Here is a 10,773-nt window from a genome sequence, read left to right as displayed (position 1 = left end):
TTTGGGAAAAAAAAATTAGTTGCTAACATTAAAATCACTAGATTGTACACAAATGTCCAAACTTTGATTCTCTTGAAAACATGGCCAACTTGCCTGATTTCCGGCATGGGTGAAGTGGAGGAAAGGTTGCTCCCAGTGGTAAGGCCTGTGCTGCCCTGATTCCAGCATGGCCACCTAGTCCTAGTATCATATCTCCTGCCTCCTGGGGACATGAGCTTGTGAGAACTAGACTTCTAGATCTCTTAAGATAAAGACTACTTTTGTCTTGATCAACTTTGACTTTGAAGCCTTTAACCCATAACCTAGCACACAATTCTTCCTTGCACAGTTGTTGGATGATATTAAGTATCTTGTGGATGCATATGACATTTCTTCCAGTACTGAAACCATGCAATTGAAGTATTGCTCTGCCCTAAATCTTTGATGCAGACTGGCATCATAGGTGCCCCTGATGTCTGCCAATAGACCCACTACCTTAAGCCAGTTGTATGTCCCTGGGCTGTCCCTGAAGTCTTCACTTTGCCATTTGACAACTTATCCTCCTAAAAATCTCCTCTCCAATGAAGACAGCAAAGCATATCTCATGAAGTGGCTAGGAAGATGACATGAAACCAGGAATGCTGAGCATGGCCCCTAGTATCCATTTTCATGGTGTTCTCAGCAGTTTTTTCTCCATGTAGGCAAGGTTCTCTGTCTTCTTAGATGTCCATGAAGATCAGTTTCATTTTCCAGCCAAGCTTCAAGGAAGAGATTACAGTTCAATTCTCTGTATTCTGAGAAGCTTCAAAGGCCAGTGACCAAGGACACTGATGAAGGTAAAGATTTAATCAAGAGCTTTGTGTTTTTTTTTTTTTTTTTCCAGACCTTTTAGTGGCCTAAAGGGGAAAACTCAGGTAGGTCAGAGCATATATAACTAGGGGCTCCTGGTCACCACTACATGCTAAGAACCCAAACTTCCCTGAGTACTTGGATGCAGGAAAGAAGCATGAAGTGGCTTGTGGTCCTCGGGCTGGTGGCCTTCTCAGAGTGTATAGTCAAGTAAGTATGGGGACTGTAAGTCACATCACATTCCTTTCTCGGATTTTTCTTTTCATCTGATTATTCTTCCACCGATCAGGTTTAGAAGGAAATGGAATACTTCCCTAAGAGTCTTAAAGCTCAACTCTTACTTATTGATAAGTAACTTGCTATAGGAACTGTGGATCCCAAGGTCTTGGTTGGGTTGCAAAAATCTTGCGGTCTAGTCATGTCAAGACCTATTGAAAATGCAACTCCTTGTAACAGTTCAGTGCACAGTCTATGCAGATGTCGATGTGGTCCTGTGGAATAACACTTTTTACATTTTATTCAACATGTCCTCTTTTTTCCCTACCTACTTCAGTGTGTATATGCCTATGTCTGCATCTCTGTATCATTGTCATTTATCTCTCCATCTCTTTGGAAGTCACTGGGAGTGTATTTCTCTTTGTGTTGTTTTCTTTTCACTTTTCATTTGACTCTTACTTCTTTCTCAAGCCTCTGAATTTCCCTTAGCTTTTCCCTATATCTTGGATTCTTCTTTCAACTCTCTTTTCTCTTTTAACTTTGAGAAAAATACACTGTTTTATATATACTGTTTTATATCTGACAAGCAGTGTGACCACAGCCAACTCAGAAACCTCTTGCATTTCAAATTGCTCCCTTGTAAAAGAGGATAAGAGTCCCCCTTCTACCTCCTTCCTTGAGATTCTATGAGAAGGAATGAGTGAGATGGCAATAACAATGCTAATGGCTGTCATTGTTGAGACTGGAAGATCCCCTGGAGAAGGAAATGGCAATGCACTCCAGTATTCTTGCCTGGGAATTCTCATGGATGGAGGAGCCTAGTAGGCTACAGTCCATGTGGTCTCAAGGAGTCGGACACGACTTCACTTTCACTTTATATACATCACTTCACTTATCCCCAAGATATCCTATTTGGAGGGTTGTATTGTTACATTCTACCATTTTACTGAAGGGGAGACTGAGACACCACATGGTCATATGGCTTATGTAAGATTGCAGAACAGAACCTGTATTGAAATCTATGTCTTTGTCATGGTATAGGCATAAAATTCTGATAATAATGTGCTTCATAAAAATTAGATTAGAAAATACACAGGGCCATTACAATGACAGTTATATCTTAACACTGACAGCTAATTATAACATCTTCTTTGTTTTCTTTGTCAAATGATCGGTGAAAGAATACCTCTAAGGAGAGTGAAGACCATGAGAAAAACCCTCAGTGGAAAAAACATGCTGAACAATTTCCTGAAGGAGCATGCTTACAGACTGTCCCAGATTTCTTTTCGTGGCTCAAATCTAACTAGTCACCCGCTGAGAAACATCAAGGATGTGAGTATTTTGGGAGGATGGTGCTCCACAGTGCCCCCTGGTGCTCTAGCCTAGCACTGGGGCTTATCTGGAGGAGCCAGGTGGGATGATGTGGATGAGGTTCCTGCAGGAGGCAGAGACACTAGAAAACAGGGACCCCCAACCAGAGGATAAGGCACTCTCATCCTAAACTCTTGGTCTTTGTGACTGGGCATGGCAATTACCAGGTGGCAGGTAAATATCCATTTCTGTGTCAAAAAAGTGTCATTTCTTTGAGGGTGATTGTTCCTTCTGAACTAAGTGAGCCACTCAGTTACAGATGAAGAGTGAACCATCACTAATCAAAAGGTTGAACCAACTGAAGAGCAACTGTGAATCCCCAGGCAGAGGAATTCAGTTTCCACAGATGCAAAGACGACAGCACTAAAAAGTTACTGAACCTGCATTCCATGTATGGACATAAGAATCACCGTGGTTACTGTTTTTAGATTAGGAAAAGGGCTTATTTTGTCTTCAAGAATGCCCATGCCAGCCTGAGAGATAGGAAAAGAGTAAATACAGGTCAAATCAAAGGGTCACCTGTGTGGTGTTGATTGATTGTGGTCTGAGTTTGGAGGGAGTGGCTGGGGTTGATCAAGAAGGACCTCCTGGAGATGCGGGTGCTAAGGCTGGGTTTGAAGAGACTACAGAGCTGCTCAAATGAAGGCACCAGGACTTCCCTGGGTGTCCAGCAGTCCTGGAGGCCCAGTGTTTATGCCTATGGGATTCCCATGCAGGCGGAACCACTTCAACACCTGGTCATAGAGTTAATATCCTGCATACAATGTAGCACAGGAAAAATATATCAAATGCAGATACCTCTGAGACCAAAGCCTGTGAGCTGCACGGTGGTTAGAAAGTGATCTTAAGAGATATGTGACACCCAGAGGGAGGCAGCAGTTTGGGAATAGAGAGTAGCCAGTTCTGCACTAACCCACTCCCTCCTTCTCCCTGTAGTTGGTCTACCTGGCTAATATCACCATTGGAACACCCCCTCAGGAGTTCCAGGTTTTCCTTGACACAGGCTCATCTGACTTGTGGGTGCCCTCTGACTTTTGCACCAGCCCAGCCTGTTGTGAGTACAGACATCCCCTACCCGGACCATCCTTCACTTGCCCTGCCACCCTGTTTCCATCCTTGGCACCTGATGACACTCATCTCTTGTGTCTACAGCTAAACACGTTAGATTCAGACATCTTCAGTCTTCCACCTTCCGGCTTACCAATAAGACCTTCAGCATTACCTATGGATCTGGGAGAATGAAAGGAGTTGTTGCTCATGACACAGTTCGGGTAACAGTGTAACATATGCTGAGTCAGGACTGGCTAGGGAGTGACCACTGCTTGCAAAACAGATGCAGGACCATCTGGTAGGACCCTTCCTAGCCTAACTCCCATAGATATTGGCCATCTTATCCACAGGATCATGTCTCTGGGGAGGCAGTGCCCATGGTGACACACGAGCAAACAGATTAGCTAATCCAGAGAGTGGTTTGAGGTGTGGACTTGCAGCTCGTCTGCCCATGAGCAGTTCAAGGTTCATTTTGCTGGGAGCAAGAAGAAAGGATAAAAGCACCCACTTTTATATTCACAGACTGTTCCAGGCACTTTCAGGTGATAACTGGTTTAATTTGCAACAATGCCACACAGCAGTTACTCTGATTAGCTCATGAGACATATGAGGAAACTGAGGTGCAGACAGCAAGGTCCTTCCTGAGGGTACACATGTGGTAGAAGGTGGAGTTAGGCTGGCTTTTCAGGACTGAATTTGCTGTGGGGTGTTTGTGAACAGGATAAAACTCATCTGAGGACCCTCGGCGCACTAAAGGGCTTCAGGTATCCGGAGTGGGAAACTGGTGGCCTGAGAAGTCAAGGGGTCTGATAAATGATTTCTCACTATAGAGGACCTTTGAGAGTCTAAAAAACCTATGGCCTTCCTCCCCCAAAATACTTGAGTAGTTCCACTCTCTCTTTTCTCTCTCATACACACTCAGAGAAATATACAAATATCCCCAAAAGTGATTTCTACAGGCAGTAATTTCATAGAACCCTGCAAGCAAGATTGTGTTTTCGGCTTCTGTCTTCCTGGATAGATGCAGAATCCACAGTACATTACAGAGAATGCAGTCCATTCCTGTCCTTAGATCACAGTGATGTCAAAGAGAAGGCTATCTTGCTCTTGATTGTTTTGTCCATAATGTGGCACCAATAGGACCTGGTGTGATTCTTGGTTGCCCCACCTGTACAGAAGCCATGAGACCAAATGACTCACTCAGGTGGTATTTTTCAGAGGGGCAGGTGTTATAAAATTCACAGCCTCTCTCCAGTGGAACCCAAATTCCCCTCCCAGCTTGATCTCACTGTCTGTCTGGCACTGAAGACAGAGCCCAGCCTCAATTCTTCTCTGAAGATCTAATGGTAATGCATCCCAGCCCAGTCCTAGCCCCATTTTATGTATCTGTAAGTGGGAACACTCTTCTTTCCCACAGATTGGGGACCTTGTAAGCACTGACCAGCCGTTCGGTCTAAGCGTGGAGGAATATGGGTTTGATCATATACCTTTTGATGGCGTCTTGGGCTTAAACTACCCCAAAATATCCTCTTCTGGGGCAATCCCCATCTTTGACAAGCTGAAGAATCAAGGTGCCATTTCTGAGCCTGTTTTTGCCTTCTACTTGAGCAAGTAAGTGTGAGATGGACAATCCCTTTCACCAAATTAGCTGTAGGATGCTTTCAGTTACACAAAAATTATAGAACACTCGATAAAGAAGTATCCTGAGAGATAATCTAACCCAGGATAACTATGTACCCAGGACCCTACCTGGATTCACCCCTGGCTTTTAGAAATAAAAGTTTATTGGAACACAAGCCTACTCCTGGGCTCAAGACCAGTAAATTGGTCTAGCGGGGTTAGTGAGGAGGAAGGCTAATGGAAGGCAACAGGAAATAAGTTTAAGTAAAAGGCATTAGGATTTGCTTATGAATTTTATAAGGAAGGAAGAAGAAGGATGGTGGATATCTTTCCTTCCTCATTAGCATTTCACTGGGAGCCCAGGACCAGCTACCCAATTTGTAGGAGCCAGTGAGAAATGAAAGTGTGGGACACAAAAGTGTGGGACCCCTTGTTCAAGAAATATTAGGCATTTCAAGACAGGGAGAGCAGAGGTTGTGTCCCTTCTGAGTTTGGGGCCCTTTAGAAAGTAGAGATCGCAGGCCATTGGAGCCAACGCTGGGTGACCTGAACCCACACCCTTAGAACTCCCAGGCCTTGATTTTCCTGAAAAATGGCAAGGTGGACAAGAGGAAAGTCAAAACACTTCAGCACTCTGTCCTCTGAGGGTGTCTGAGCACTCAGGTTGCTGGAGTTCTAGGGCGTCTTCAGAAGACAGAGTGGATGGAGCCCAGGCAAGTGATTCAGCTTCTAACCTCCTCTGTGCCACTCATGAGACAGTAACAGACCTCACTCTGGATCTCAATCTCTCCTAGACTCGATTTCTGCATCTGTACATGGGGACCTTATTAGGGCCTTGATGGGTGGACATGCACAGCTCTCAGACAGTGCTGTTGTTACTGTCCTCCAAGGATCACCCCCTCACTTCTCTCTACAGAGATGAGCAGGAGGGCAGTGTGGTGATGTTTGGTGGGGTGGACCACCGCTATTACAAGGGAAAGCTCAACTGGGTACCATTGATCCCATCAGGCAACTGGATTATACACATGCACAGGTAAGCCTCTCCCTCTGAGGGTCAGCCTAAGTGATGTTCCCACTACTGTACATGGATACAGGCAGACACACACAAATGCATTCTTAGACACACAGTCACACAGATATATACACCACCCACAACAACACAGACAGACACACAGAAATATGGAAACACACAAGCAGACACATAAAAACATTCATAGCAACACATAAAATCATGCATAGCTAGTCAGAGACACACAAGCACACACAAAGAAACATGCAAACACACATACAAACAAACACACAAGCACATAGATACACAAACAACCCATGGGTTCATAATCCCCAGGCCTTCTGAGCATGGCTCAGATCAGGGTCCTAAAAGGCACCAGAGAGGTCTGTGTAGCTGGGAGAAAACTGCACCAACTGCCCTTTGAGGTGGGGAGCATGGTTAGAGGACTCTGCAGTGTGGTGAACAGAGGATCAGGGAAAATATCTCCAGCCTGAACAGAGTTATGGTAAGATGACCGACTGTCCAGGGCTACCTAGGACATAGGAAATTCTCAGTACAGATCCATTCTGAGTACAGATAAATGTAAGTTAAAAAATAGGGACAGTCCTGAGAAAATGGGGAAAATTGGTCTTCTTAGGGAGCAGTTACCCAGCAGTGGAGAGAGGTTGCCTGCAGTCTTAAGACGTGAAAGCAATTAATAGAAAAGACACGTCAAGTTCTTGGGCACACAGTGGGACAGGGGCTATTACAGAGGATCAGAAAGGTGGGATCCAGGAGTGACCTGAGGACAAGAGGCATAATTGATAGGATTCTGTGTGATACCCTCAGACAAAAGTTGACCTGTCCTTTGGAGTTTCTATGGGATAGTCATGTATTTCCTGGCCAGGGTCTCAGGGTCTGAGCTGGTTGTAGGAGCAGTGCTGGGAGACACCCTCTCCCAGAGGAACCCCTCTCTCCCCCTACTATGAGAATCTGCTGCCCCTGCAAATCTCCATCTTCACTCTGTGTGCAACCCATTATTTGTTCCCCACCAGATACAGCTCTCTAGAGGTTACTTATTGTTTTCTAAGTTTTCATTCACTCATTGAACAGAAAAGCATTGGGCATCCACTGTGTGACAGGCACTTTAGGGAGGAAAGGAGAATAAAACTCACCCTCACATCTAAGAAGGCAGATGTACGTGAAGTGATTCGCCCACATAGTGAATTGTGTCTTTGGTACATGCTAGACATGAGGAGTAGAAGACAATGACAACTCACTCCAGTACTCTTGCCTGGACAATCCCAGGGATGGCAGAGCCTGGGGGACTGCCCTCTATGAGGTCGCACAGAGTCAGATATGACTGAAGTGAGTTAGCAGCAGTAGCAGCAGCAGACATGAGGAAGGGTCTACAGAGAGTGACTAAGACAGGAGACTCATAAACACCAGGGCAAAGGCATCCCAAAAACAATAAAATTAAGCTGGAATCTGGAGGATGAGAAGAAATTTCCTAGTCAAAGTGCAGTGGTCTTCTAGGAAGGAAGTCCAGCTTGTGTCAAGGTACAAAAGATCCTGGTGTATTCAAGTACTACATTCAAGGATGTCAAGAAAGGTACTGTGTTGATAGCAAAGGAAAAGAGGGTGAGAGACGAAGGGCTGTTTAGGAGACAGTCAGGAAGGGGACAACTCTGGGGAGGCTCAGAGTGACCTTGTTGCCCACTTTCTTCCTTTGTCTCTCAGCATCTCCATTGAAAGAAAAGTTATTGCTTGTTCTGGACGCTGCATGGCCTTTGTTGACACCGGGACAGCATTCATCGAAGGCCCAAAACCACTGGTCGATAACATGCAGAAGCTCATCGGGGCCAAGCCATCAGGTTCCAAGGTGAAGGGTCATGCCCCAGGGTCACTCCCAGTCTCCACACACAACAAGGATCACCAGGGCTAACCTCTTACCCTCTCTCTCTAACAGCACTATGTTTCATGTTCTGCGGTCAATACACTGCCCTCTATTATCTTCACCATCAACGGTATCAACTACCCAGTGCCAGGTCGAGCCTACATCCTCAAGGTGAGGGGACAATACTGAGGGTTGGTCCTCAAACTGGAGCTTGCAAGAACCCTTGCACTGCTGCTGGGGGGAGGGCGCCCTCTGGAGGCCATGTCACACCACTGCAGATGCTGATGAGCCCTGTGGCTGGGCCAGTGCCTCCCACAAAACCAATCACTTCGAAGTAAAGGGCCGTTTGGGACACTGATCTTCCTGAAATCAATGTGGAGAGGCCACACCATATGGCATGGTGGGAGTCAGGGAGAGGGGAACACTGAGGTCCTCAGTCCTCAAAGAGCTTCAACTCAATCTGAACCCTTAGGTGAATGAACATGAAATTCAGCACTAGCAGTCCCTGAAATAGGCCATGTTACAAGGAGAATGTCTGGGGACAGTCCCAGTGTGATGTCCCAGCATAAGTTAACATGCTCCCTTCCCTTCTCAGAGTTTTCCTGGTTTGGATGATAAATTACATGGTCAGGCTAGTTGTCGGCTGTATCTTCCCCTTGCTCCGGCCAGGTGCCTCCTTTGTGAGTTGGGGTACCCAACCCCTCTGTGGGGAGGTTGGATGCTAATGTGAATAAAGGGTGAACAGTGACTGCTCAGCCTCAGCACAGGGTGGAGCCATCATGTCAGCTCCAAGCGGGAGTTCAGAGCAGGCTGATGGGCTCAAAGAAGGCTTTGAGGAAGAGACGGAATTTCACGAATTCTAAAAACACAAACTCATTGAGCCATATGGAGGGTTGCTTGATTCTAGGCAAAACTGCACTGGATTCCATGCAAATGGCATCTCAAGATGATCTGCACTGGGGCACTGGGGACTTACTAGGGGAGATGAGGGCTATGGACTGACCGGTGGGCATGGGGAACAAGAGTACTTTACCCAACCAAGCCTGGAGTGGCCAGAGAGGGTGAGTGTGGACTGAAGGAGGCTTTACAGAGTTCCTGAGTTAAAGCTTCAAGAACGTGTTGTGGGCACTGCTCTATTTAAGATGGATAACCAACAAGTTGCTGTGTAGCACAGGGAACTCCACTCAGTTATATGACAGCCTGGATGTGAGGGGTTTCTTTGGGACCAGGATACCTGGATACATACGGTTGAGTCCCTTTACTGTCCATCTGAAACTCAGAATATTGTTAATCAGCTATACTCCAATACAAAATAAAGTTTTTAAATAAAGGACAGATTGTGGGGATGTAGGACGAGAACCAGCATTCTCTTCAGAGAAAACAAGGAGCAAGAGTCAGAAGGAAAGAAACAGAGTGAGGAGAGCTATGGACACACTTGTTGTTTTCGAAAAAATTATATTGAAATGTGGCTAATCTTCATTGTGGCATTAAGTTCTGCTGCACAGCAATGTGACTCAGTTATACACATAAAATATATATATTTTCTTATTCTTTTTCATGTGATTTATCACTGTTGAATATAATTTCTTGTGCTCTACAGTAGGACTTTGTTGTTTTTCACTCCTCTGTTTCCCAACTACCACTCCTCCCCTCCTCCACACCCTTCCTCATGGCAATCTCATGTCTTGGACCTCTTTGGTTGATAAACTCTCATACCCCCTGCTGTTGAGAAAACCCTGTGATACTTACCAAAAGAGGGAAATAAAACAAATAATTGTTCTGGGTCTGGATACTGGGGGGAGTCACCAAGGGCTCATGCTGACTGGTGTGTGTCTCTGATTCCCCCAGGATTATAGAGGCCGCTGCTATACCACCTTTCAAGAGAGCCCATTGAGTCCATCTATAGAGTTCTGGATCCTGGGTGACGTCTTCGTGAGGTTGTATTTCACAGTCTTTGATCGAGGAAATGACAGGATTGGCCTGGCAAGGGCAGTATAAATGCTTGGAGTGGTTCAGGAATCAATAAGGCCGCTCCTAACACACACTCACTCACACTTGGGCACTGCTGCTCAGGATGCTGGTGAACTGTGTTTGGTGGTCTGCACACCCTATTCTCAGTAAATTATAAAGGGTCTCACTCTTAATGGTGCTGAAACAAATGGTTGCCTCTTTTTGTGTCTGGGAGTGAAGGATCTAGAACCAAGTCTGAATCAAAATTGAGAGAAGCCCTATCCCACCTGCCTTCAAAGAAAAGGGAGACTCATTGAAATGATCCTGGGAATCCAGGACACAAGAATCAGAGCAAATACAAAGATCTCTGTGACTGGACCCAAGAAATAAGAAGTCATCAGTTATCTTTTTCTCTCCCTCAGCCTTTCCCTTCCCTCTTCTTTGATGGTCTGAGCTGACAACTTTCTTCCTTAAGGCTTCTACACCTAGTGAGGGAGTCCAAGCTACCTGCCCTAGGGTTTTATATCCTGAAGGCATCTTCTAGTAAAGAAAGAAGCTGGGAGTCATTAGAGTTCAAGGGTATTCTCTGAATGATACACCTCAGTTCACATGTACAGCCTGAGATCAGCCATCCTGGCAGGGCCATGGGGTCCTATGATTGGCTTTACATGGTCATTGGCCCTGACACAGCAGCACACATGATTTTCAGTTTCCTCTAGAACTACATGACTGAAGCTGGGGAGAGGCAGCCCCAAGGATAGCGACTGGCAGATGGTCTAGGCCATGGAAGAGTTTGTGATGACCCACCAACTCCACCACCTCCTCATTCAGAGGAATTATAAGGGGTAATGAA

General features: G+C 45.7%; 1 protein-coding gene across 1 annotated transcript; it reads left to right on the top strand.

Moving 5' to 3' along the window:
* Window positions 1–939: 939 nt before the first annotated feature.
* On the top strand, window positions 940–10,125 carry MGC157408 (pregnancy-associated glycoprotein). Its single transcript, NM_001105381.2, is given in 9 exon segments — window positions 940–1,038; window positions 2,226–2,376; window positions 3,352–3,469; window positions 3,568–3,686; window positions 4,883–5,076; window positions 6,002–6,118; window positions 7,814–7,955; window positions 8,043–8,141; window positions 9,819–10,125. Coding segments are annotated over 9 exon segments (1,143 nt in total). The 5' UTR covers window positions 940–985; the 3' UTR covers window positions 9,969–10,125.
* The last annotated feature ends 648 nt before the right edge of the window (window positions 10,126–10,773 follow it).

Source organism: Bos taurus, chromosome 29 (genome assembly GCF_002263795.3).
Source record: "Bos taurus isolate L1 Dominette 01449 registration number 42190680 breed Hereford chromosome 29, ARS-UCD2.0, whole genome shotgun sequence".
Classification (NCBI taxonomy): domain Eukaryota; kingdom Metazoa; phylum Chordata; class Mammalia; order Artiodactyla; family Bovidae; genus Bos; species Bos taurus.
This window is presented reverse-complemented; position numbering and strand designations above follow the sequence as displayed.